At 49.0% G+C, this 25312-nt stretch overlaps 8 protein-coding genes across 8 annotated transcripts; 2 read left to right on the top strand and 6 right to left on the bottom strand.

Moving 5' to 3' along the window:
* Positions 1-4363: 4363 nt before the first annotated feature.
* On the top strand, positions 4364-6559 carry F4813DRAFT_109418 (uncharacterized protein). The gene has a single exon (XM_049238494.1). It carries the CDS (start codon positions 4657-4659, stop codon positions 6337-6339), a length of 1683 nt encoding a protein of 560 aa, XP_049104439.1. The 5' UTR covers positions 4364-4656; the 3' UTR covers positions 6340-6559.
* Positions 6560-7257: 698 nt separating this feature from the next.
* Positions 7258-9322, bottom strand: F4813DRAFT_109416 (IMP-specific 5-nucleotidase). Its single transcript, XM_049238493.1, has 4 exons — positions 9145-9322; positions 9034-9069; positions 8700-8858; positions 7258-8625 (listed from the first exon to the last, which is right to left on the bottom strand). The coding sequence occupies exons 1-4, from the start codon at positions 9167-9169 to the stop codon at positions 7556-7558; spliced, it is 1290 nt and encodes a 429-aa protein (XP_049104438.1). The 5' UTR covers positions 9170-9322; the 3' UTR covers positions 7258-7555.
* Positions 9323-9604: 282 nt separating this feature from the next.
* F4813DRAFT_109388 (uncharacterized protein) lies at positions 9605-10554 on the bottom strand. The gene is made up of 3 exons (XM_049238492.1): positions 10476-10554; positions 10360-10418; positions 9605-10290 (listed from the first exon to the last, which is right to left on the bottom strand). The coding sequence occupies exons 2-3, from the start codon at positions 10395-10397 to the stop codon at positions 9879-9881; spliced, it is 450 nt and encodes a 149-aa protein (XP_049104437.1). The 5' UTR covers positions 10398-10418; positions 10476-10554; the 3' UTR covers positions 9605-9878.
* A 2002-nt stretch (positions 10555-12556) lies between these two features.
* On the bottom strand, positions 12557-14264 carry F4813DRAFT_109370 (glycoside hydrolase family 105 protein). The gene is made up of 2 exons (XM_049238491.1): positions 12961-14264; positions 12557-12904 (listed from the first exon to the last, which is right to left on the bottom strand). Exons 1-2 carry the CDS (start codon positions 14134-14136, stop codon positions 12809-12811), a joined length of 1272 nt encoding a protein of 423 aa, XP_049104436.1. The 5' UTR covers positions 14137-14264; the 3' UTR covers positions 12557-12808.
* Positions 14265-15465: 1201 nt separating this feature from the next.
* On the top strand, positions 15466-17023 carry F4813DRAFT_109176 (uncharacterized protein). Its single transcript, XM_049238489.1, has 4 exons — positions 15466-15798; positions 15867-15968; positions 16065-16426; positions 16537-17023. The coding sequence occupies exons 1-4, from the start codon at positions 15655-15657 to the stop codon at positions 16877-16879; spliced, it is 951 nt and encodes a 316-aa protein (XP_049104435.1). The 5' UTR covers positions 15466-15654; the 3' UTR covers positions 16880-17023.
* F4813DRAFT_109216 (uncharacterized protein) lies at positions 17023-18664 on the bottom strand. The gene is made up of 2 exons (XM_049238490.1): positions 18606-18664; positions 17023-18506 (listed from the first exon to the last, which is right to left on the bottom strand). The coding sequence occupies exon 2, from the start codon at positions 18337-18339 to the stop codon at positions 17167-17169; it is 1173 nt and encodes a 390-aa protein (XP_049104434.1). The 5' UTR covers positions 18340-18506; positions 18606-18664; the 3' UTR covers positions 17023-17166.
* Positions 18665-18715: 51 nt separating this feature from the next.
* On the bottom strand, positions 18716-21104 carry F4813DRAFT_109152 (FAD-binding domain-containing protein). Its single transcript, XM_049238487.1, has 6 exons — positions 20635-21104; positions 20027-20470; positions 19898-19970; positions 19373-19842; positions 19179-19315; positions 18716-19091 (listed from the first exon to the last, which is right to left on the bottom strand). The coding sequence occupies exons 1-6, from the start codon at positions 20853-20855 to the stop codon at positions 18892-18894; spliced, it is 1545 nt and encodes a 514-aa protein (XP_049104433.1). The 5' UTR covers positions 20856-21104; the 3' UTR covers positions 18716-18891.
* Positions 21105-21919: 815 nt separating this feature from the next.
* On the bottom strand, positions 21920-25276 carry F4813DRAFT_109163 (ribonucleases P/MRP protein subunit POP1-domain-containing protein). Its single transcript, XM_049238488.1, has 2 exons — positions 22180-25276; positions 21920-22062 (listed from the first exon to the last, which is right to left on the bottom strand). Exon 1 carries the CDS (start codon positions 25136-25138, stop codon positions 22340-22342), a length of 2799 nt encoding a protein of 932 aa, XP_049104432.1. The 5' UTR covers positions 25139-25276; the 3' UTR covers positions 21920-22062; positions 22180-22339.
* Between the last annotated feature and the right edge of the window lie 36 nt (positions 25277-25312).

Raw genomic sequence — 25312 nt, 5'->3', positions numbered from 1 at the left:
GAATTCTTGGTCCTATTAATACAAACTTTTTGACGAGCTCGAGGATTTAATAAACAACAAGCATGATGTGGAAGAATAGTGCGGCATCTAGATTGTGTCAAGCTTAGTAAATTGCCCTATGAGAGCTTAATGACGCAATTGAAGATGTGTTATGTGGAGTTTAGGGTTTCTAAATGATCCGAATGGGAACTACGGGCTTGTAGTTGTGAACTTTAGACTCATCGAGTCTATTTATAAAACACGCCTTCTAGAGGACAACACATTCATTTCAATCCATATTAGTATAAACTAATTAATCGGGGTTTTAACTCTTCTTCCAGCAGTATCTGTAGGTGCTAATTGACCTGATATTGTTTACGTGTTAGGTTTGCGGTCTTCCTAATCAAGCCGACCGGCAATGATGGAGTAGTAGCACCGAGGCCGAGGCCGAGCCCGGTACTCCGGCAGGTCCGGCTCCCTAACGGAACTAGCCGTGGTAGTTAGTTAGTTAAGACTACTAGACCGCATTTGATCAACAATTCTGAGGAAAGGTTATGTTTACACATTTGGATCTTATTAAGTTAGGTAAGGTAAGGTAAGGTTCTGGAATCTTGAAAGCCCTAACCTAGTATGTGCCGTTTCAGTGAGACGCCACAAGCCTCGGTGCGGGAAGAAGCGCTCCCACGTTTGGTCCACGCCCTGTTCCTGTAACGGCTGCTTATGATTCATATACATAGGTAGGTAGGTATGTACATAGTACGAAACACAACATATCTGATGATAATCTCGGACGATAATCTTATCTAGTTATCAGCCAAGATTGTCCATACCAAGCGGATACTGCTGGCCAGAGCGTGTTGCGGTGAGAGCCGCAACAGGCTGAACTATTTGAATTTCCATGTTATAGTGGGTGACGTGGACCAACTTTTGGCCAATACTGGTCTTGAGCCAAGGAAGATATGCTCAGAGAACGGTTTGGTGGCTGGCTGTTCGTCTCTGCATATCTTGTGCATAGCTTCGATTGAGTATGTATTTGAGAGGTTGCCGATGCCAGCAAGCCCCAGATCCAAATCTACTGCTAACCTAACCCTCTCCACACTTGTGTGATCCCTGGCAGCTCGGCAATCTCGCCGTAAAGTCTGGTCAAGTCTGGTATGTTGATTCAATTCGACAATGCGTGCCAATTCTTGCTTGCCTCGCTTTAAATCTAAACCGTAGGCACTGCAAGCGGTGTATATGCTGGGGCGTGCCTAGGCAGCTATATGGTCGACGCGTCGCATGACTTGCAGTGATAATGATGGAGCCGTGATCCTTTGGATAAATGTATGGTACGGCCAAAATATAAAGCGGTGAAATATTTTGGCCGCATAACTTAGGCGCTCGCCATGTATCCAATTTGTTAGATCCCAGCCCTCTGATTTTTCCGTCAGGGACTAGTCTTGATCACAAGGGACAGTAGTCGGTGGGTTATAGAAATCTTATTTATTCATTGTTAGTGTCATTGTTAGTGTGCCCTAATAATAAGCTTAACGAAAGTATCGTGAACCATTATTCGGTCTATAATCTAAGGGGCGCGTGGTAGTTAGGTGCGCTCGAGTCAGCTGGTCAATAATGAAAGAACAAAACGGGATTGACTTGAGTACGCAGACTGTGACAGTGAGCTATTAGCCCGGCCCCCAGTCCGCACTTATTAGAAATGGTGCAATTTTACCATGGGAATCTAGATAAACTAGTATCTCGCGTGACCTTAAAGCTGGGCTTTACTATATGTTGACGACGGCTCTAGCGGCCTTTGATATTTTATTACATAGAAGAGGGGAAGTTCAGGGGATCAAACTTATTCAGCCCTATGCTTAGAACCCATAGCGTACGGGGATAATTCTTCTAGAATTGTTCCAGCCTAGAGGTCTAAATTTAGAGGGAAATATTAGGCCTTTATTCGTAAGAAGTAGATGGTGTTGCCAGACATATATATATTCGCTTGGTAGATCCATTTAGTGTCGGGTAGTAGAGATTGATGCTTAGTGGAAGCGAGAGAGACGTTCTACATGGCGTGTCGTGACAATCGGGAAAGTGTTGAAAGACCAGCAAAATCTCAAACAGTAAATCCCCACGGAAACCTGTTCTCACACGGTATTCTAGCAAGCGGGGGTATTAATGATAGTTATTATATTTAGGTAAAACAATGGTCACGAGAAATTCCATAGTCTTGATGTAGGCGAGGGCGGAACTGGTAGAAGAACTGCCCGAGCTTCAATGAACCAATACCCCTTAGAGATCGGGCGCAGTCGTGGGGAAGAGGAGGGGTTCTCCATCAAACAGGGAAAGTCGTATTGGGCACTTCCACCAGGGTCTTTAAAGGACCCTTTAGACCCTTTAGACACTGGTACCTGGTAAATAAATTACCTACAGTAGGTAACGGGCAATCTAATTTGGTTAGGGAGCAAACGCCTCCGGAATACTAAAGGGGACCCTGATTTGATATAAGCACATGGGTAGGTTAGGAGGTAGTCTAGTAGGTAGATGAGGAAGCTATCACTAAGACAGCGCGTTAACGGGCGGGAGATCCGGCAAAGGAGAAACACCCTAAGCGACAGACTCCATGAGGGAATAAGCGTGTGGGGTTAAGGAGCTGGGTAAGAAGCTGAACGCATGTCAATTATTCTGCAAGTAAGAGTTGCTGTTGGGAAAGCTCTGATTGGAGGATTGAGGTTGTTTCGCATCTTGGGGGTTCTATTCGAAGCTCCCGCGGGCCGTCCCCCTTGTAGGCTGGTAAATTGTTCATTGGCACGTTAGAGTAGTTGGTAGGTTGTAGGTTGATAACAATCGGTCGCGCTGGCGAAGGACGATTGGGTAAACTGACAAAACAACATTTAAATGCCAGCAACATATCTGATGCTAGATAGGTACCTACCTAGGTTAGGTACTTAAGACTCAAGGTAGTTAGACTTAACTAACCTAAGGTATTCGAGGTAGACTTGAATGTGGCCTATGTAGGTAGGTTCCTATATAGGGTTGGGCACTTATCTTGCTAGGTGATCGGACCTTTCACCTGGCTGGCTGAGGGTTGCCATTGTCCACTAGATGACGGCATAGTATATTAGGTAGCAGCCCCTCGGTAGTAGACTGCATAGTAAAATTCGATGCGATGGAAATTGAATTGTGGTATCCATAATATTTGATACATAGCTATTCGTACCATGTATCTGTGTAGGTATTTACGGAATATGCATAAGGGCATAAGGGAGTTGAGGGATCTACGTGTGGCACTCGACATGTCAAATAGTAATAAGAGGCAACAGAGACAAATATTTGGGGAATACCAGATAGGAAAAGGATCTGAAGAAGACTGACGAGATTGGAATTGGGGATTGAGTGAGGGAAGATGAGAGTAGAAATCTGGTTGGACAAAGAGAGTGGATGGTGGATAAAATTACCGACTAGGCTTAATCTAGGTGGTTGTGTGGAGAAGAAGCAAGGACGTGGCAGACGTTGAAAAGAGCCCTGGAAGTCTTACGGTCCCGCTGTCTCCACTGTGCCTGGCAGTGGACAGCCCTGGCGGGACTGGCAGATCCGCTCCGACAGGCCGGCCGTTTTCCATGTGCCTATTGGAGATTGCCCCTCTGGAAGTGCCACCGGCATGTACCTATAACCAAGTACCCATTCGGCCATTTAGCGCAAAAAAAGGGTTCTAAAGCAGGAACATGTACGTTAGGTTAGGTACCTCGTGTGCCTCGTGTTGTAGCTGTGTAGCCGTGTAGCGGAAGGAGACAAGCATGCTCCCACTCAACTTAACCCCTGTAAGACCCGTATTAAATTGGTTCATCTTCCAAATCCCTCCATCATCGACGTAGTACAATTATTATCTACCCGGTACCTACCTCCCCATCTCTTTGCGCCCCATCTTGCTTTCATTTTTTAACAATAACTTCTCTCCCACAAACCCACACAACCAGTCCCAACTAAGCAAATGCAAATACCCATCACATGAGCAAGCCCGAGAAGCAAACAATCAAGAGAAACACACAAATACGCAAATACCCGGATCCTCGCCTTGTGGAATATGAAATAGATGCTGGCTGAATCTTTCATATATCGCAATCATATCGCAATCATATCACAATCATATCGCAATCAGGGAAATCTGTTGTACACGTAGACTGGGCAGACTGGGCTTACCTCGGCATATTATCCCACCAGCTTGTCAAACGTGCCATCTATAACGACCTATCGCGGCCTTATCGAAACGATCTTGAAACTACGAATCAGAGTTTAGATCCCCGTTACTGCATCAGTTACTGCATCGGTTACTGCAGCATCTAGACGAGCAAGACTTGAGCTCAAGCAGCTGCCAGGTGGTCGCACATCACAGGTTCCCAGTTAAAGCATACTTGCCCTTCCCCTCGGGTTGGTTCAATTGAGGGTTTCGCACCCCTTGCCGATCAAGCTACCGTTGCTATCGAATGAGGAGCTCGATGCTGGTTTATTTGGTTTATTTCCTAGCTTACAACTACGGACCATCTCCCTGTCGAGCTTCTGGAAATCTTGTCACGACTTAAGGAAACCTAGATATCGATATCGTAATCAACCGGGCCAATCTTTTGCGATACGCAATATCTACATCAACGATATTTTCCTACTTCCTTCCTCTACGGCTCGCCTGCAACTATCTTAACCATGCTCACCATGACAAGGTTGCCGTCCGACTCCTTCCTGCCGTCGAGCGCTATGCTTGATCCAAATCCACGTCCTATGTCCTTCGCCTCTCATCTTAATGGTCACTCTTCAGCATCAGTAATTTCTCCGCTATCTCTACCGCGCGCTTTGAATAATCTATCTTGCTTGGATGAGTCAAACCTTGTAAACTTACCGTCTCTCGACCATACACATTCGCCATCAATTCCCGTAATTGCGCAGTCTCAGCAGCAGTATCTTTCTCCACGCCCAAGTTCCCCGAACAGTCATCGAATCAGGTCTGCTGCAACATCTCCGTATTTGGCACCTAGCATTACCTCCTCACTTGGCAATATGAGCAACCAAGCTCTACTCAACCTGCTACAGCGCAGGGAAGAGCAGAATAGAAAATTGATTGAGAATTGGCGTGCCGAGCGTGCTCATCTGGAGGCTAGTCGCACTCGAGCTGAGGAAATGTATCAGGAAGAACGGGCGATAATTGACGAGGAACGAATGATATGGATCGAGGAGAAGAGTAACCTCCAGAGAGATTTGTCCGAATGGAAAAAGAGGACAGAAGTAGCCGAAAAGCAGAGGGACGAGATGGTTAACTTGCTTAGGAGCATGAAGACCCAAGGCGGTCGATCAAAGATACCATTTGATGGTGCTGCTGAGCCTACCATAGGCTCTCTCAGAGGCGGTGGTCTTAGTAGCGCCGAGACACATTCGCAGTCAAGTATCAATTTTTGGAGCCCATCAGACGGCACATCTCCTAAAAGAGTCTTGCCTGGCGAGCTTCACGTCAGCGAGTATCACGGATCGACGACGATGCCAGAGTCGAAACCTTTTATTCCCTTGGATCCACGTATGCAGGGCTTATCGTCAGGAGTGAGTTCACCAGTGTCCCAGCAAGATCGTGTTCCCTGTATCGATATACAGGAGGTCATTCCCGGACTGGAAGGAATCCGAGTCAGGCCGGATATTGTCCAGAAGGCGACATTTACCGATGATAAGCCATCAGAATCATCTCCCGAGCCGATCTTGTTCCCTGCCCCTGAAGCTAAGCAGGAATTAATTCGTACACGTGTTGTGCCAGCTGAGTTGACAAAAGAGGCGCTTCAGGCCCCTGAGTCCGATAGACTTACCATGCATGCTGGGCACACACCGAACCACTCCATCTCCTTATCTAGGCTCCATACCGTTGAGACTACTGAGGTAGTCAACACAGCTGACAGTTCTGGTTCATCAACCCCCAAGTGCTGTGATGAGCAGGATAATCAGGTTCAAGTGCTCGAGAAAGTCACTAACTGTCAGACATCATGTTGCGGCTTGGGATGCCCTAAAGCCGCCGAGGCCCAGGACCAACTCGAGGATGAAAGAGACAAAGATCCGGAATTAAAGGGGCCATTAACCCTTCGAAACCTTCCAGCAGCTGACGAACCATTTCTCAAGGCTCTTAATGACAAGCTTGCCGATGTTATCACTCACGATATGACTCCTACTGTCCTTAAGCATGGAAGTTACTTTAAACCAGCTACATCTGAGCCAGTTATCGAGGCCGATGATGACGGTGCACACGATGCTCGTGAAGAATTAGAAGAGCAGGAGCCAGAGATCCCGCTAAAGTTAAAGCAATCGAGTAACTTTGGCGCACCTCTCGGGCAGCTCCGAAAACCAGTATCGTAGTAGATGCGCTCCGGTAGTTATTGCCACTAACGTGACTGGCGCATACAATACCGTCATCTTTGTTATTTTTACTCGACGGGGAGATTTTTGCACAGCTAGCGAAGGCTGTTTGTCTAGTTTTGAGCATACCCACATCGAGCTCTATAAATTTCCTTTTTCCTATGACCTTTGAAATACCCCAATACCCATGATTTTCTCCCTTTTCTCTTCTGCGCATGGGAACTTACGGGCCGGCTTATGTTATGGCTGAAAGGCGACGAAATTGGCATTGAAAAGGTTGCATGAAGGGACGGGATTATCCCTGAATTCTACGGATCAGCGTTTTTTTGACTTGTGTTGTTGTGGTGTGGTTTCTCTGCTTCAGGAAGCATATAGAAATACGGTGATCGGTCGGTTTTGATTGGCATTTGGGCTGAGAAGATAAAATCGTGGCAGACTGGATGTTGCACGTTGCACATTGCACATTGCACATCGCACATTGCACTTTAGACCTTTTATACCTTGGGCGGGGACCCCCTTACCTTCAACAAGAGAGGCGACGAGAAACGGTGAAGAAAATAAAGTACTTTAATGAAATAGGTCTGTTACCTAGTGAGCAGAGGCAAGATTATACGTTTTAGGACCGGGCAACTGGTTTATTGAGTCTAATACAGATGTTGGCATTTTCTCGTGTACCTATTTACCATGTACATATCTTCACTCCGTGCTACGTACATGTCTAGACTAAGCTGGTCTTTGGCCCGTATTGGCCGTCTGTAGGTACTCAAATGCCGGCTTGCGATGTGTAGTACAATCTGAGGGGCTACATGATCGGTATCGTATAAGATTGACTGAATGAAATATCCTGAGTGGCGAATGGTCTTAGAAATAGAATACTGTATGAATTACGTGCTAAAGTATGCAGGTATACAAAACCAGCCGTCTATCATGATTGAGCATTAATAACAGGTACACATTTTGCTTCGGTTCCCTGCTTTCGAGCGCGTCCTGAAGTTCTAAATCGTCTGCCGCACCGTCAAACGCCAAACATGCCCTCCCCGCCTGGGAACGGGTTTCATTTTTGTCGTCGTAACGTTTTCTCTTGTAATCTCGTGCCCCTCCTTTTGTACCGTACATCGGGAGTGTTATTACGGTCATTGCAATTGTATTTGAATGTATGCATACCCAGGTAGGTACCTAAGGTAGATAGATAGATAGGTAGGTATATTTGCTCAGCTCAGCTCAGCTTCTTGCCCATGAATCCGGCTAGCTCGTCGAGCAGCTCGACGGTCTCGGCGGGACTTGCGATCCAGGCGGTGGTGGAGACGCTGCGGGCCTTGAAGTCGTTGCTACCGGCGCTGAGGAACTGATCGCCGACGTGTAGCGTTTGTTCGGGGCGGATGCGCGTGCGCGCACCGTCGCCCCCGAACCACTGCTGGCACACGGAGACGCCCCAGCTCTTATCGCCGATGTCGACGAAGACGTCCCGCCCACCGTTAAACGCGCAGAACGGCACTACTTTGTTGTCGAAGTCGCGCCCGCCTACGCTGAGCTCTAGGATCTTTTGGATTACTAGGACAGTTTCCTCGAGGGATTCGCGTGGGATGCGCACTGTGGGTGAGCTGGGGATTATGCCGACGGCGCGGTCTTTGCGCATCAGAGTTGCGGGCAGGTTTAGATTCTTGATGCTGTCGCGCAGCGCGGCCTCGGCTACGTCTAGGAGAGCTGTGATGCCTGCGTCGGACCAGGATGCCATCTCCGCTGTTAGCCAGCGCTCCCGGGGCACGGGGGATAGCAAGTGAGGCGACGAGGGGCTGAATTCGAAGAGGTAGTTTGCCTCGCCGCCCATGATGACAATGTTTTGCCTCTGCTGCGGCGTTAGGACTGTGGAACTAGCAATAGCGTCTAGGAGCCCGTGCAGACGGGCATAGTACTGCTCGGCCATGGTATAGCCCGCAGCCGTAACGATGCCGATCTTGACGTTCTTACGCATGAGATCGATCATGCGCGGGATCACCGGGCTAGTGGACTCCAAGCTCTCGCCATCATCGTAGAGCGTGACGTCTCCGTCGAAAGTGGCGAGCTGGAGGGTGCCGTGGGTAGTCACGGACATAAGCTGGGCCGTATTGAGGACGAGGCGCACATCGTTGAAGGAGGGGGAGACAAAGCGGCGAGACGAAATATATCGCTTGCGGTCCTGGAACTTGAAGGCGGCCTCGAGAGGCAGCCGGGTAAAGAAGTTGCCAATGGTCGGGACGAGGAGCTTGAGCTTAGACGGGACCCTGCTCCCGTTTAATTGGTGCGTTACTGAACAATATACGTCAATGACTGGATTGGAGTTTGGTTCCGGGGGCGGGGAAGGCGAGCGTGAGTGGACGTACTGTGATCATCAATCATCACCTCGACGTCCCTCATGATCTCGGCATAACGCCTGTGCGCCTCTTCGGACATATGTGTCACGTTGAATCCATTGGCTTCATAAACACCGGTGGGCTGGGAGTATAATACGAAGGGAACCGCTAATAACCCTTTGATCCATTCTAAACATATGTAAGTTAGCTATCATATTTTGTGAGAGTAAGTAAGTTCACCGCTGGCATTATGCTAGCATTATTGGTCTTGGGGATATCCGATATCCGGAAACCCACTTCCAACGACGATGGTAAATAAAATAGTGAAGGATAATGTGAGAACCACAGCGTTGGGTTGCAATACCTATAAACTGGTCTCGTCTGTGCGTCTTCAACGCATCTATAGAAGCGCCCGTGTTAGTTGTTGATGGGATGCTTTACAGCGGAAGATATAGTCCGTGAAACTCGAACTCACACTCGACCCTGTATCTTGAAGTCATTATGCCTCTAGGTAGGTAAATTTACAATTGACTTCTGCTATGTATGGACTATGGAGGTGATTGAATAATTATTAGTGAAGAAGGCTAAAAGAACAGCGGCGAGAATAATTATGGAAAGGGATGAAGTGAAGTGAAATGTGAAATAAAACGGTGTAAGTAAAGGGGGTACATACGTAGAGTCATTGATCACGAGGTTCCGATTGACTGGAGTGCCGGCATGCGTTTGTGGGGCGCCGATGCAGCGGGACATCCAACGCGCTGGAAGAGGCTGGCTACCTAGGTACATATGTACCTAGTGAGCCACAGTGATACAGGCGCTAGGAACTCATCCGTCATAGCGTCATTTTGGTGGCCGATTAGCGCATGAAGTCTGGGCCATTTGAGGCTGGTACTTAAAGATAATCGAATGTCCTAACCTAAGCTTTAAACCTTCTACTTTATTTTTAATCATAAAAACATCATCAGAAGTAAATCGAATTGGTATGTTGATAACGTTGAATCGTTGGAACATAAGATGACTATATGACTTGTAAAGAACGAGATGTGGAATTCATTGTTTCATTTCAACAAACTATCTCAGACAGACGATAAAACATGCCATAGGATAGGTCCCTTCTCTGGTTTAGACCAGTCCGATGTTCTTACAACATCAACGCATTTTAACCTGTACCTCTCTTACACCTCGCCGGGCATTTCCGATGTCACTTGTCTAAGGCGCCGGAGTTTGAGTAGCACAGGCAGCCGTGACTGTCCTCAGCCGAGTCATGCAACCTTCGGGGCAAGCAGTCTGGCAGCCATCAACAAAGAGAGCAGTCTTGACTCCAGCGCAGCCGCACGGAACGAGCAGCTCTTTCTGGAACGTGCAGCCAGGTACTGGGCACAGCATCGGTTCACAGTCGCTAGGTCGGGTCGTGTGTGTCACTGTCGGGCAAACAGCGGGGGCGACCGTGGTGGGCTGGGCAGGGAGTGTGGTGATGGTGATGATGAATGACGTTGTCGTCGAAGAGTTTAGGGAGCTGATGGTCGGCGTGGGCGAGTATGGTGGGCGATGAGTTTGAGGGACCTCAATGTTGGGGTTGGCCATGGCCTCCGCCGGGGCAGCGCTAACAATACCGACAACACTATACTCCCGTTAGTATGATGAAGCTTAAGACCAAGCGTTAATAGGAGGAAACCAGTTGGTATCTTACCTGGCTAACGCCGCGACAAAACCGATGAGTACCTTCATTTTCGAGTTGTTCTGTTTCGACTATTTTCCCTATTAGTCGACGTTGTTGAGTTTGTTATAATATAAGATATTACTGACAATATTCGATACAGTTGTACTGAATCTTATAACTGTTGGCTTTCGTTGATGGAGAATAAACTGACGATGGATAGACTTATATGATCAACTAAGTCGCGGACAAGTTGTCTCTTATATACGCGCATCTTTGACGTATGGCTATACTCCATCCTGATCGATTTTAAATAGCATTAGACCTGCATGACTCGGGACCTCACGACTGTCACCCGTTCAAGTAGTCACTCCGGGCGAGATGCCATTTTTCGCGTTCTTTCCATCCTTCCGGAACGTGTCGTATTTCATTACTGCGCTAGTGGCTGCAGACGACAAGACGACGGTTTCCGAGGTGTAGCGTCGGGCATCGGTTTCACGGTACGGTTATATTACAGAGTAACTCAGGTCTTCACGTTGTAAAGGGGCCGAGTTATTTTTGGCATAACCTTACTTTATATTAAAGCCTAGGCCCGGAGTCCTACCCATGCTACAATATACTTAAGGGTTGTCAGGAGTTCTAATCGCACCGCGAGCACCGGGAGGACGATGTGGGTTCGAGGGGTCAGGCACCGGAACATCGATACCAAATAGAGCCACGCTCAAAACTTGATTTTATAAAGGAAACACGAGACTAATAGAATTCAAAACTATGTAGCTTCGGTGGTATGGTACTTTCGTCTACCAGTTTATCGTGTCACAAGCACCCTTCTGCGTATCGCGGGAAGACCGAAGAAACCTGGACATCCTGATATCAAACCCTCCGCGAGCAACGCGAAAATCAAAAGAAAAACCACCTTCCTCTTCAAGTCTCTTCCGAGGGGCGTATTTCGATAAAACGTTGCTAGATATAGTTGGAATCCTCGATTATCGGCGAATCGACGGCATCTGTTTCTCCTGAAATTACAAGTTCTGGGCTTGGGGTTCTTAAGGTGCGCATATTGCTATGAGCGAAGTGCGGTACGATGCCGTCAGCGAACCCGACAACCCAGGGACATTCTAATCTACGATTTTAATGGCCTAGCCAGGCCATTTACCTTATGATTGGCAGAAGTTGTCCAAGCCGGTCTTCGATGGCCCCGCAAAAACTGACGAGGCCATTCAGCCTCTTTAGCCTGGATTACGGGACAATATCCGATGGCAGAAGACTTCATATAACTTCATCTCGCAGACCCAAAGCTCGCCTATTCGGGCTACGTACTCGACATGCCAATATATCTTTGATGAAGACGAGGTCCTCGTAATAAGATCCCGCATGATTTGTCGCGCGAAGGCTGCGAGATAACGACACGGCCAAGGCCGCTTCTTGACATTAGTGCTGCATGTCATGAGTACAATCTAGCCTGCAGTTTACGCGGACTCAGCGAGTTCCCCTTGGAGATTGAAGAGTCGGATGATTTTTCGTCTGATTGCTCGGACGTTTAATCCAAAACCTTAGACTATCTCGCCTAGTAGGTGTGGGTTTTGCCTGTTTACTGATGATCATTTTGTCTAGGCCGCTCGTTTAAGAGAACCGGTATACTGGTCCCACAGGTCTTTGAGGGCGATCACCTCGCTGCTCGTCAAAGGTACGGTGCAGCTTTCCCGGGTGTCACTAACTTGCCCAAATAGCGAGCAGGATGACTGCTCAAGATCTCCCTGAGAATTTTGAGTAGACACATGGTCGGTATTCCGGCGATAAGAAGTTGTCTCGGCCTCTTCGATAAATAGCCGGTCCCTGCTGGTTTCTCATCCCCGAACTCTGTGACGACCTGAATCAGGCTACTTTGGCTTTTTGGCGAAAACCGCATATTCGACGTTCACTGAACTTGTTTGCATTTCTGATTAGCCCCCTATTTGGATTATCCAACGATTTACATCCGATAGCTTGACTTGCATGTATTACTACCTAGGTAGTCTTTCATTAAATGGACGGACTATATGTTCTTAGTCAAGTCGGGCCTTTCTGGGAATAACATCGTCTATGAGGTATGAGTGCCGTAGAGGTAGATAGAAGTGAATAAGAATCTAGAAAGAGCAAACTTAAGATAATTGTAATATGGTTCAATCCCAAATGTCCTGCCGTTAGACTACTTTAGATGCTGGCCACGACGGGACGTAGTCTCGTTTAAGTGTACATGGATTCAATAGTCTTCGGCGGCTGGTGGTCAACTATCAAACCCACTTAGTATCGAAAATTATTGGCCAAGCGATGTAATACATATAATAGGCAACGCGGTTCGATTGATTTTCTATATTAATAGCGTACATTGAAGTGGCAATGCTATATGGACCTGATGAGTACCTACCTAAAGTACTGTTGTTATTATTATTACGAATTTGCAAATGCAACATAGTCTCGCGTATATACGAGTATGGTTCCGTTATAAAGCTGCTAGATGCTCGACTTCAAGGGATGCAAGAATGTAGGCCGCGGATCCGAGCACACTGTTGTAGTTGATGGGCTGCTCGACATAGTACTATAAGAACGTTAGTGTATCACATCGTATAGGGCTCACAGATGCATGCTACTGACCTCGTAAGTTGCCGTCGAGTTCAAACTACACACCGCTACTGTTCCGTTATACCCGAGCGTGCCGTTCGTCTCCCGAACCACAAACGTGTCTGTCAGATACTTGTGACCGCGAATAGCGGCAGCCACCGCCGTCGACGATAGAGTGGCGTTCGAGGCGAAATATCCTAGTCGTGTGCCCTTGAGTAGCGCGTACGCGAACATGGCGCTGCCGCTAGACTCGATGTAGTTGCCCTCGCGTCCCGGCTCGTCGAGGACCTGCCACCATCCACCAGTCGCTGGATCGACCGCACTCACAATCGCACTGGCAAGCGAGTTGAACTTCTCGAGTATGAGATCCCGGCACTCGCGCGCGGACTCCGGCAGTATCTCTAGCGTGTCCACCAACGCCATCGCGTACCATCCCAAACTCCGGCCCCAGACGTGCGGGCTCGCACCCGTGTTGGGGTCCGCCCACACCGCGGTGCGTGAAGCATCATAACCGTGGGCCAGGAGTCCCGTCGAGTCGTTACGGGTGTGGTTCCAGAGCAGGTCCAGCTGGAAGTACGTGTCGTCAACCGCGGCAAGCGTCGCGTTCTCGCTCTCGGGGCACGGATTTGCGGTCTCGGCCGCGACGTGGTAGCTCACGTAGAAAGGCGCGAGCGAGTACATGCCGTCGAGGTAGCTCCACTGGGGATAGGTGAAGTACCAGAGCCCGCCCTCGGGGTTGCGGCGGTTGTAGCTGATGCTCTGGCGCAGGGCGCTGGCGGCGGTGTCGAAGGAGCCTGGTCCCGCTGTCAGGTTAGTCGTCGGGGCTGCCAGGGCTAGGAGGGCGTGTCCGTTGGAGAGCCGGTCCAGAGGGTACGATAGGGCGTCGTGGGTGGCATTTTGGACGAATGGGGATACGGACGAGGCGCTGGACAAGATGTACGCTTGCACGTCGGCGGTGAAGGCGTCGGCGGGGTATTGTGCTGCGAGCGCGGTCAAGGCGCGCTGCGTGATGCCGGCTTGGAGGAGCTCGGACGAGCCGGCTTTGCCGGTCATGATGCCCTGGCTGCGGGACATGATGCTGGATGCCATCCATGTCGAGTTCTTGCTCTGAGCGGCCTCTGTAACTTCTCCCGCTGCGGTGCTGACAGATAAGACGAGGGCGAGCGTCGCCGCCACTGCCGCGAAGCGGGATTGTATTGACACTCGCATCGTGATCCGTCTAAACTTCTTCCTTCTTCCTTCTAATATTATTTTTTCCAAATCCACCAAGTGCCGTATCCTTGCGACACAGACCTTGGGAATGTTTTATCGGGCCAAACGAATGTGTGTGTGGCGGAAGTAGGGAAGTAGGGAAGTAGGGAAGTAGGGAAATAGTTGAAAAGAAGAAAGGCGGTGGAGGAGGAAAGAGGTTCGTCCCAATTCTTTGTATTAGGAGGCAGTTACAACAAAAGGTGCAATTACCTAGGTTAAAATGTTTTCGATTGCCCCTGCCGGAACGGCGACCCGGTGCTTGGGAAATTAGCGGGCGGCGCAACTAACACGTTTACGTGCGGTAACGGGCACCGGGTACCGAGTCCACGGATATGAAGTTTTGCGGGATGCAAGGATCTGTAGGAAAAACATCCCATCCCGTCTTGATGCACGCTGTGGTCAATGCAGCAGTTTTCATTTGAGTAACTACCTAGTTACCGAATATTATTTGCTATCTACATTTCTTATATTTACATCATGGTAATTTCAACAAAGCAATAAATATCGAGCTCGCATATATATCTTTGTTTATTCCCTATGCAAGACACGAAGAGGCCATTTAAATAGGTAACCTAACATGGGAACCTTAGCCAATACATACATACCTATGTATTGAATAGGTATTCACCTCAGCAACTCCAAACCTGAAAGAAGCAAATAGTCGACCGACTACACACGCCCGACCATGGAGAATATCCGTAGACAACACTACGAGCGATTTACCAGTTCGCGGCACTCTACGTCTGTGGCTGCAGCAAAAGGGATTATATACCTTGATTCAGGCCGCGTCTCTTAACGGACATTAATCGCTCAGCAGGAGGAAGGCAATACTTATTAAAGCAGAGGGCGAATGTCACCTTGACGCACACGGAATAGATGAGGTGCAGAAGACAGCGTTACACTGCGCATTCAGCTCTCGCCTGTCTGCTCTTCGCTTGCGCCAGTGCCAGCACACGGCAAACCCGGTTCCGCTGCCGCTAGCAACCGCCCTGTGCTAATCGTGTCGATAATAGGTAGCTGACATGGGGCCTCGGTCACGAAGCTGACAAGGCTGTGTGTATGCTTCTTTGTGTATGTTTCTCCCGCAACACGGGCCATCGTGTGTATCTCGTAAGACAGTCCACGCCATTCACCCGAGTAGCAAAAGGCTTAACCTAGCTGCCTCTGTTTTACTTGAGGTATGGTTACGCTTTAGAGTATTAGCCTTCCCCCTGGGGTAGGTATTTAGAAATGCAATGGCTTGAGTATGGCTAATCACACTCCTTTCCCGTCCATGTCTTCTCGACTTGCTTCGCTTTGACCTTCCGCCCATATAACAAGCTGCACATTGCCCATCTCCTGAGCGCCGCACTTGATACGCTCCTCTGCGTATTCTGTTCTGGACTTGCTCTCATGGCGCGGATACCCTTCTACGCCATCGAAGCACTCGGAGCTTAGGCCATTAGTTTACAGAGCCGCGATTTTTAACCGGGCAATATGGGACATCGGGATGACCTGATCGCGGCTATGGCCGTCTTCTTGGTGGTTGACACCCTTGCTATAACCGCCCGCCTCTATGTTCGGACGAGGATGCTGACTCGTGGTTTCGGCTTGGACGACGTTGTTCTCATCCTGACATATGTAACTCCACCTACGACGCCTATCTTAGACATGTGCGGGCTTCGTACTAATATCATCATGACCCTCAGATCGGCTTTATTATCTCCTGTGCTATGGGCTTTACGTCTATGCATTATGGCTACGCGGCTAGGGACGAGCAGCCGTACTACAGCAAAGCTAAATACACAAAGGTAGATACGACATATTTTATATACTCGATTTCGAGCCAAGTCTTCCCATCAAAATATAACCAGCTCAAGGACTAATACAATCATATCCGTGTTTAGTTCCTATTTGCCAACCAGCTGACGCTTTATATTAGTGCTGGGCTCGTCAAAATAGCCGTGGCGCTCGTTCTCTATCGTCTATCATCGACTAAGAAGCTACGCTGGCTCCTAATAGGGTCGATGGCTGTCGTCACTCTCTGGACCATAGTCATGACGTTGTTCGCGTCGTGGCCATGTGCCCAAGGTGGTGTGTCCAACTGGGCTAGCAGCAAGGCTTGCACGCAAGTCAGTTACTTCCGTACTATCACCAATATCTTTATCGACTACTTCTATGCGCTTCTGCCGATATACATACTTAGAAAGGTAAAGATGAGCACGAAGTTAAAAGTATCAGTACTGCTACTGCTGGGGTTAGGTGCATTGTACGTTGCCCCTTTCTCTTCTCTAGCCCTTATAAGTCAACACGAGACAGTCAACATGAGACACAACTAGGCAGAGCACACTGGTAAGCCTATACTCACCATCCTTATAGTGCAAGCTCCGCCACCATTGTCAAACTCGTCATCATCGTCAGACTATCAACCGCCAAGGGCGAGGAAGCCCAGGCTCTACACTACGACTTACTTCTCTGGGCCGATATCGAACTCGGGATGGCTACGTTTGCGGCGTCTGCGGCAGCTCTGCGACCCCTACTCAAGCACATCCCGAATATTTGGAGTAGAAGCCAGACGTCGAATAGCCGTAGCCGTACTACAAGTGAGGCAGTCAGTCCCTACCGGGAGCTCGGCGCCAGTAACGAACTGCACCCGGTGAGCAAGCATGATGCTAGAATAGTAAATGGGAAAGACACCGAAGAGGATGTATTTGTAGTTTGAAGGGGGGAATCTGATAGGGGGTATAGAAAACGATAGGCTCAAGCCTTTTAATAAGCGATAGTATAGGTACCTAGGTAAACATGCAATTAAATTCACTGCGAACCGGCTCCAAATCAAATAGCCTCGATATCTTGATATACCAACCGTAGCAAATGCCACGGAGCTCAATGGCATCATTGTCTAAATGAGATCAACCAATGCGATGCCTACCAAATAGCTTGAGCTTTATCCCATAGCAACCCAACGGCTATGGCCAACCTACTACTAGTACATAAAACCCTCACGGATCATATCCATCTATCGCCACCAACACCACGCAAACCAGCCTTACCAGCGAAAACATCGTCACCCGCAGCAGCACCAGCATTAACACCCGTCTGTCTAGCAGCCGGCTGCCCCGCAGGCACTCGCACGGGATACCGACCAATCCGCCTAACTGGAACTGGGAACCCAAATCCAGACCTAGATATACGCCGGGGCGGCGGCGTATACGTGTGTATATGCGGCACGGACCGCGCAACACGCCGCTCGCGCAAAGTACTCTGCGACGGCGTCCCGTTTCGGGACGCAGCGATTGTTCGGACCGGCCGCGGCGGCGATTTATATTTATACGTGATACTCGGCTCAGACCGCGGGGGCTCCCGGTGAATACAAGCGCGGCGGTGCTGTCTGATCGGCGATTCCGGCGCAGAGCCGGTATCGAAGTCTACATCGCGGTCGTGGTGAGCGCAGCCCCGGATGTTAAGACGCTTGATGCGTGGTCCCAGGGCGTCTACGGTTGGGGAAGAGGCGCGGGTTAGTTTCGTGGGAGAGGGGCCGTGGAATTGGTATACGACGTGGACCGGGGGGAACGGGGGAGTGGAGGATGGGGGGTGGTGCGGAGGGAGGTGGAAGTTTATAGAAATGGTATTGAGAACGCTCGGACTGGTCGTGGACGACGTGGAAGAGCTCCGAGGTCTCTTTAGTGCTGTGACGGTTCCTTCTCCTTGCTCCCCGGGACATAGAGTAGAAATCTGAACGGCGAAACTATTATGGCTATGGCAGACTGCTTCGGTCGGTCGCGAGGGGGTTGATGGGGTAGACGACGGGGTTTGGTGACGCTTTGCTGCCTTCTGGGGTGTGGTTGAGGGTTCCTCAGCTTGTTCCTTCGGGGGTATCGTAGGATCTGTAATAATAGACGACTCGTCGGGCTTGTTGTCATTTATATTTGGTTCAGAAGGAGCAGTAGCGGCAGATGCAGCAGTAGCATTATCCACCTCTAATGTCTCTTGGGTTGCGGTAACAACTTTCGTCACGGGCTCGCCTTGGGGTTCTGTAGTTGACCCATCATTGGCGCTATTTGCCCCCATACTAGACTGAGGAGCTGTTGCGCTGTGATGATGTTGAGATTCATCGACTGGGTCTGCATCTAGCTCAGACATGGCGGCCATCTTGACCGGTGGGTCAGGTTGAGAAGCCATGGCTTATTCACTGATGACTATGCGAGGATGAACCAGGCTATAGTGACCAGAAGTTTTTAAGAAGCTCTTGAGGTTATGTAGTGTAAGTAGGATGTATGTCGGGAATTTTGTAGATGCTAAGAGAGAAATGGAAGAGTAAAGCACTTTCTAGCGCCTGAGAGGGCAGGCTTTAAAAAGAGGGATGGCTGCCTTAGTATCGTAGTAACTTGAAGATGCTTTATGCAACGACGCGTGAAGCTATGGGTTGTTTCTATAGTTATACGTACTTGGTTGCTAAGATATACTGGTTCGTCGTAGAGATTCGCCCTGACAACTTGGGTGACGAATCACTATAGAGTCAAAGTATCTTTCTTATAGGACTAGAAGTCGATTACGTACCTCCTTATAACTACCAAGGTACAGTAGATACCTAATATTTAGCTGGGTCTTGTTTTCCCATTGCAAGAGTATACATGCTAACTATCCTAGCATCAAAGCAAGCAGGATTCATAAAAGATGTCAGCGACAAGATACTAGGTTAAAGGATGACATCCACCTAACATTTCAACTCGTTCAATCATAAAAGCCCAGGATCTCTCCAACAACACTCTTGAATATGCCCTTCGGATCGAATTTCTCTCGTACGGCCTTAAATCTCTTTAGGTGACCCGGATCTAGATTCTGCGTGGCGTTACTAAACACCTCGCGCGTGTTCTTTGTCCAATGGGGCCTAGCCGGGAACTCGTCGATGAGCGTCTTGGCCAATCTAGGGTCTATAATAGTGCTTGTCAGCTATATCAACTCTCATTTTTGAAGATGTCGGACAGGTTGGGTGCGCATAATCAAAGTTAGGTACTCACAGAACTCTTCGTTGAAACGCTTTCCGTCGCCGACGGTGGGCTTGAACGACGGGAAATCGAACATGATAGCGCCCTTGGTCCAGTCGGCCCCGTCGGACGTGTTGTATGTGACCTGGCCTAACAAATCGTAATAAGGTCTAAATCATTAATTAGCAGGCATTTGGAGAACTGCCTGGTGGAATGAATATACACACTTCCCGAATTTGATGTTGATGCCACTGCGGTAAGTGCTCGCCATGATAATGCCCTTCTTAGCCTCGTCGTCAAATGCTTGTCGTACGCGCTTGAGCATCTTGTTGGCCAGTGTGATAGGGAATGCTAACTCGAGGGTAGAGCCGTGCAGGCCGTACTCCCACTCGGGCTTCTGACCCGGATAGAGACCGCCAATTAGGACATCGTAGTTCCAACCGTAGACGGGCCACTCCGTGATCGTCTTCTGAGTTGTCTTCTCGCGGAAGTTAGGAGCGGACCAAAGACCGAACGCAATGGTCTCGAAGAACATGTTTGAGGTTGCCAGATACTTCCCGCTCTCTAAAGTGGATTTCGCGATAAAGGCCTCGGTGTCGGTGAGGGAGAAGGTATTCTGGAATCCTTCCTGGGTGCTAAGAGTCAGCGGAACCTTGTCGTAGTATCGCCAATGGAACTTCTTCATATACGGCCACCACTACGAAGCGTTAGAATAAACTATCATACAACGGGAAAGGGGTATATCGGTGTACCCAAAAGTTGACCGTAGCATAAGGGGCGATCAAACCGTAAATATCGCCATTTAGTACGTCATCTTCATCTAGACTGACTTTCTTATTAGAATAACAACGGAGATCGTAGAAAAGGGGTGCAGGGCTTACGTCTCCTGTTTTGCAAAGACCTTGAAGTCTGGATAGATCTTGAACTTCATGCGAACAATTACGCCCAACAGGCCTAAAGATGTCGAAGCAGCAAGCCAGTCGTCGTTAGTCTCGTCGCGCTCGACTGTCACAATATCCCCGTTCCCGTTGACGATATCTAGTGACAGCACGCCTGCCGCGACCATTGAATCCTCTCGGACAGCAGACCGATGTCCGCCCATCGCTACCGCACCGGCCATAGTGATATTCCAATTAACCAACGTATACCCCATAGAAGCACTGTTGTTGTGGAGATATTCGGCCAGCTGGAGGAATGTCACACCAGCCTCTATATCCACCGTCCCGGTCTCGGCACCCTCCTCGAGTACTAGATTTGAGATCTTGTTTACGTTTTCCGTGCGGACGATGATCGTGTCCGGGTTGTCTGAACACATTGTATTGTACCTTTGCAACATCTCAAATTAGAATTGACTTGTTATGGGTCCGCCTAGAAGCATCTAACAGACACGATGGCCCCCATGGAGCATATAATGGGAATGGAAACGGATAGATTTATTGGATAAAACATGCTAACGAAGGTGTATCATAAAACGGGCTCTCTGACTCACCACATGTGGCCCTTCCCTGATGCCCTTACAGGTGTTCCGTTGGCAGAAGCATTCTTCACTATCTGGACGATATCATCGACACTAGTAGCATTGTGGACGAGAGCGACGTCGTTGCAAGCGGGAAAGCCTTCGCCGTCAAATGTGTTATACGGGATAGCCGAGACGCTACCAGCACCCGCAATGGCGATGATAGAGACCAGGACACGATTAAAAGTCGGCATCTTGGGATAACCGTGCTATTATGCCCATATGATTCTTGGTGGCGGCGGGAACAAGCTCGAGCTTAACAACCAAGCGCTTAAGTTCCGAGTAGCTGAGCTGAGGGACTACTCAAGCAGAAAGGCTGCCTGAGCAGGTAGCACTTACGGAAACCCCAAAGCTTTGTATTCATCAAAGGAAGTCCCAACAGGAAGGCCACGACGTTCCTCACTCGATTCTGATTTCCTTGTGATCAACGTAACTTCCCTTTCCCTCCAACCTCAACTTCACCTCCAAGTCCAAGTTTCTCCATCCTCAATCTCGTGGGTACCAGGGTCCCCTAACCCAAAAAGTTCAAAGTCGACATATCAGATCAAAGGAATAGCCTCGCATCACCTACGCGCGACAGGGCTACACCTATCCCCTCGCTGGTGGTATGCCTCGGGTGTGACATGCATAGTGGCAGTAGCAAGAGCGCCCGTGATACGATCGACACGGACGCCGCACTAGACACGGGGCACTTACCTAGCGCGGCGTTCGAGCGATGAGATCTCGGCGAGATACCTAGCGACGATGCTAGAGGTTACCCCGTCAGCAAGGACAGAAGAGTCAGACAACACTAAAACGGCTCCCTGGGTTATAGCAGACAGGGCCGTCCTGCAGCGATGTAACACCCCGCCAATTACAGCGAGCGGTGACATAATAGTAAACTGCAATCGCAGGGGGTGCCGTCTGGGGTAGCCATTCGCATTCCGCCTTGTGTCGATCATCAGGAGACGACGCATATAGATGTGCGAGCGTGACAGGACGCTGGTTGGGTGCGCTGTTGCACGAAGACGTACGTATTGCGCGGAAGGGCGTCCGGTGGCAGCACCTCGAAAGCAGGACGAAAATGTATCATCGACAATGCTACATTGAGCATGCGCAAGAACGCAAACAACTCATATCTCTTTTATGGCTTTAGCTTGTGATGCATGCCCGTGGCTGCCGTCAGGTCTGTATAGAATGGCGGGAATGGTAAATACCTTTCTTTACCCGGGACGAGTTTAGGTTGAGGAGATACGCCAATGATTGGGGAACCCGGTAATTAGTCTAATCTCAAGGAAGAAATCATAGCATCAGATTAAAAGCTGAGGGCTAACAAAACAGCAATCCCTGAACGCGGTAATAAGGGATTGCTCTGCCATATAGTAGTGGATATGGCACAGGGGACTAGGGTTGAGGATTGACCTGCCGAGCAAGGTGAACGAGTATCCATACAAGATACCGAAGACACCATCCTTAGCTATCGTTATATTGTCGCCGGCGGGGGAGATTAATGAGAAGCAAATTCAATGGCCATCTTACCTCATAGAGCTGTCAATAATGGCTGCGACTTGTATTCTAGACTGTTCAGACCCCCGATAGGAACGATATTATAGTCTTGTGCGATCGAAAGGAGAAATGCTGAATGTAAGATCTTTTCATAGAGCATGGGTATCGCTATGGACAGCAATTTTTGCTGAACCTATATTAACTCCCACTTTGCAAGCCAGCCGACATTCTGACCTGCGTTCCTGACAATGCAGAGCCTCGCGGTAGTGTCCTTCTGATCCTTGTATCGCTGTAGCTCCTCTAGAGCCTTCGTGGATGACAAGCTACCTATAGCGTCGCCTATTCCGTCCCTAAGGTTAAAACTTCCAGTTGTTACAAACCCGATCAAATCTTCTTCATTAGGACATAGTGGATGGCCATTAATGCTCTCGAAGTTGGGAGCGGGCGGCGGGAATGTCGCTGGAGGGCCGATAAGTTGCTGTGCGAGCAGTTGCTGTCGCGTTTCTAAATCCAGATTTGCCCTGGTGACAACTTTTTTGGGCCTGTTATTTCCGGATGGCTTTTGCGCTAACCATTGGTTACGTATGTTGGGCGGTAGTCTGCCCTCAGCCTTAGTATGAGGAGGATCGGTAGCTGGTACTTCGGCCTGCGGAGAGACGGCCGTTGGCTTTACGTTAGGTAGTCGATAGATCCTGGCACACGTGGTGGCTACTCCACGCGCCAACATCTTAATGTTCGCCGTTACCAATGACCTTGGAGGAGGCAGCTCAGATGTCGATGCCTGGTAAGCAACAAATGCAGATTTGGAAAGTTGCGTGACGCTTTCTAAGGGATTTACGAATGCTTTTTGGTTCTCATCTTGAGAAGTTGCTTCTGGCTCTTTCGCTCCATCTTTTCCATCTATTGCCATCTCTTCAGGGTCATCCACCTTGTCACCCACCCTCTTGATACCAAGAAGTAGTTCGTAGTCGCAATTCCACCCTACTCCAACCTCGCCTTTCCGCCCTGCTCCTAGGTCAAGTGATTCCCAGTTGACTCTCTTTCCTTTGGGCATGCGGTCCCATGCCTTGTGTCTCGCTTTTCGTTCTTCTAATTCCCAAGCTTTACCTGCCTCTGTGCCGGGCAAGTCACCAGGGAACCAAGGAAGGCCTCTCTCAAATGCAACATGTCTGATCTCATCCAAACCTCCAAACCAAGGGTTGCCACCACTCGACAAGGGGTAATGCATCAGACTATACCATATCGGAAGAACACACTTGTATGGTAACATTAACGTCCAAGTACCAGATGATTGTGAACCTACGGAATGACGGGAAGCAAGTAATATTGTAGGGATAGGAGGATCAACCATGGTTGGTTCGAGTACGGTTCCTGGTGTGTTATTGCCCCGTCGACGATTTAGGGACCGCTGGGATGGAAGTCTCGATGCCTTGAATCGAGTGTCCCTATCGAACAGCTGATGAGGCTCGGTAGCATCGTCTTTGCGGAATGCCGATATGGCTTCTAGAAGTGCCAACTGTGCGTTTTGATCGTTCCCTGGAAGAACTACCTGTCGTGGAGGGTAGCGAAGACGAGGATCTACGATTGAGAAAGCCAGGAGAGACCCAAGGGGTAGAGCACCGGGATCTTTCAAACCAGCGAGCGACTCGAACTTTGAAGCAGATGATTCTTTTGAATCAGATTTTTGGAAGTATGACCGAAGCACTCCGAGGAGAGCTTCAGTCGAGTCGGGGCCTATGATATCAATGCTTCCGATTTCAAATCTCAGGTCTTCTATATAAGGCCGGGGGTTCTGCATTTTTGCGAGCCGTAGTAGCTCGTTGAAAGTCTCCAAGAATGCAGATGGGTGAACACGGATGAAAAGTTGTCTAAATTGTTTACGTTGTTCTTGGCCTTCAGCTTGCTTTTCCGGATTCCAGATTATCGTCGCTGGACCGATAACGTGTATGACGTCTGCGCTTTTCCTGCTTAATATTCCGGACCAGTGTATATTACCTGACCTCCAACGCCTTGCCTTGTCGTTCCACAGAGCCTCCTGTGTAAGACCCAGCGACTTGAGAACATTCTGGACGCTATTCTGAGGTCCAGATAAGCCAACTGTACTCATATAGCTCATGTCCCAAGCCATTGCACCCTTTTCCCATTGGATGCGGTGGGTTGGTCGGTAGACCTTTTGTGATGGGGTAAGGGGGATTGCAAACCTCCACAGAGGTTGTGTAGGAGGTGTCATCCTCGCTCGTTTTGCGTGCCATAAGTGAGTAGGAAGCCATGTTTTTGAGAGTTGGCGCTTTCTAAATTTCCTGGCGGCAATGATGGGTTCATTGAGCTCATTTCTTTTTATCTTGGGCCTAGCAGCCCTTATAGAGATGGTTTCATCGTCAGCACCAGAACTCTTTAGTTTCCGTAGCTTCTTTCGTCTTGAGAGAAGATCTAGCTTCCGAGAAATCTCAGCTCGCAATCTCGCTCTAGTAGTCTTTGGCTTTCTAGTCTTAGAGCTGACGGTTGGAGTATTATCCTCTACCATCTCTCTCTTGGCCCTCTTCCGTAGCCGTTTCGGGACTTTCTTATAGTTATGGGCTGCGGCCCTACGTCTCATTCTGAAAGGTACACGCTGAAATGCTCGACTGGTTTGAGACGTCCTTGTACGTCTCATACTCTCATCCAGAGCATTGATCTCGAAGGAAAGAGAGCCGACAAACGACTGAACGTTGAGTTCACCATCTTTCAAGGCAGTATGAGATTTCTGGGTGGCAATGCTTCTAATTTCATGGGTCTTTGCACGCTTTGCATCCCGTGTCCTATGATCAGAACTCTTCCCTTGATTCTTGAGTCCTGCATCTTGCTGCGGAGGATCTTTTCTCTTATTAGACTTTGGCTGGTCTGAATTTCTAGAAGCCTCAGGACTTGACTTCGACTTCGGCTTATTCGTTGAAGCCGCTTTACTACCCGAATCCCCGGGAGGCTTGGCCTTTGACGCTTGCTTCGGAGGCATCTTGTCTGAGTAGATACTATGTGTAAGCCATATGAGTCAATGCGCAAAGGGGGCAGTATATTCGACTTGACGGTATTTCAAGAGCAAGCGAATACGATTCCAAGGTAGGATACGATAGGTAGGCCTGCTAGTTACGGAACTAAGGTCGAGCCAATATAAAAGGCTTGAAAAAAC

This window comes from Daldinia decipiens, assembly GCF_022478715.1.
Source record: "Daldinia decipiens strain CBS 113046 unplaced genomic scaffold F4813scaffold_2, whole genome shotgun sequence".
Classification (NCBI taxonomy): Eukaryota; Fungi; Ascomycota; class Sordariomycetes; order Xylariales; family Hypoxylaceae; genus Daldinia; species Daldinia decipiens.
Note: the sequence above shows the minus strand (reverse complement) of the source record. Positions and strands in the feature narration are given on the sequence as shown.

What these genes read in the sequence shown, in the direction of transcription:
- F4813DRAFT_109418 (XM_049238494.1), top strand. Translation starts at nt 4,657, where the DNA reads ATGCTCACCATGACAAGGTTGCCGTCCGACTCCTTCCTGCCGTCGAGC.
- F4813DRAFT_109416 (XM_049238493.1), bottom strand. Translation starts at nt 9,169, where the DNA reads ATGACTTCAAGATACAGGGTCGAGT. An exon ending in CAGACGAGACCAGTTTATAG is followed by an intron (nt 8,859 to 9,033) that starts GTATTGCAACCC and finishes ACATATGTTTAG; the next exon opens with AATGGATCAAAGGGTTATTA. An exon ending in GGTGATGATTGATGATCACA is followed by an intron (nt 8,626 to 8,699) that starts GTACGTCCACTC and finishes TATATTGTTCAG; the next exon opens with TAACGCACCAATTAAACGGG.
- F4813DRAFT_109388 (XM_049238492.1), bottom strand. Translation starts at nt 10,397, where the DNA reads ATGAAGGTACTCATCGGTTTTGTCGCGGCGTTAGCCAG. An exon ending in TTTGTCGCGGCGTTAGCCAG is followed by an intron (nt 10,291 to 10,359) that starts GTAAGATACCAA and finishes ACGGGAGTATAG; the next exon opens with TGTTGTCGGTATTGTTAGCG.
- F4813DRAFT_109370 (XM_049238491.1), bottom strand. Translation starts at nt 14,136, where the DNA reads ATGCGAGTGTCAATACAATCCCGCTTCGCGGCAGTGGCGGCGACGCTC. An exon ending in ACTCGACGGCAACTTACGAG is followed by an intron (nt 12,905 to 12,960) that starts GTCAGTAGCATG and finishes ACGTTCTTATAG; the next exon opens with TACTATGTCGAGCAGCCCAT.
- F4813DRAFT_109176 (XM_049238489.1), top strand. Translation starts at nt 15,655, where the DNA reads ATGGGACATCGGGATGACCTGATCGCGGCTATGGCCGTCTTCTTGGTG. An exon ending in TTGTTCTCATCCTGACATAT is followed by an intron (nt 15,799 to 15,866) that starts GTAACTCCACCT and finishes CATGACCCTCAG; the next exon opens with ATCGGCTTTATTATCTCCTG. An exon ending in GCAAAGCTAAATACACAAAG is followed by an intron (nt 15,969 to 16,064) that starts GTAGATACGACA and finishes ATCCGTGTTTAG; the next exon opens with TTCCTATTTGCCAACCAGCT.
- F4813DRAFT_109216 (XM_049238490.1), bottom strand. Translation starts at nt 18,339, where the DNA reads ATGGCTTCTCAACCTGACCCACCGGTCAAGATGGCCGCCATGTCTGAG.
- F4813DRAFT_109152 (XM_049238487.1), bottom strand. Translation starts at nt 20,855, where the DNA reads ATGCCGACTTTTAATCGTGTCCTGGTCTCTATCATCGCCATTGCGGGT. An exon ending in GTCTTTGCAAAACAGGAGAC is followed by an intron (nt 19,971 to 20,026) that starts GTAAGCCCTGCA and finishes TAAGAAAGTCAG; the next exon opens with TCTAGATGAAGATGACGTAC. An exon ending in ATGCTACGGTCAACTTTTGG is followed by an intron (nt 19,843 to 19,897) that starts GTACACCGATAT and finishes AACGCTTCGTAG; the next exon opens with TGGTGGCCGTATATGAAGAA.
- F4813DRAFT_109163 (XM_049238488.1), bottom strand. Translation starts at nt 25,138, where the DNA reads ATGCCTCCGAAGCAAGCGTCAAAGGCCAAGCCTCCCGGGGATTCGGGT.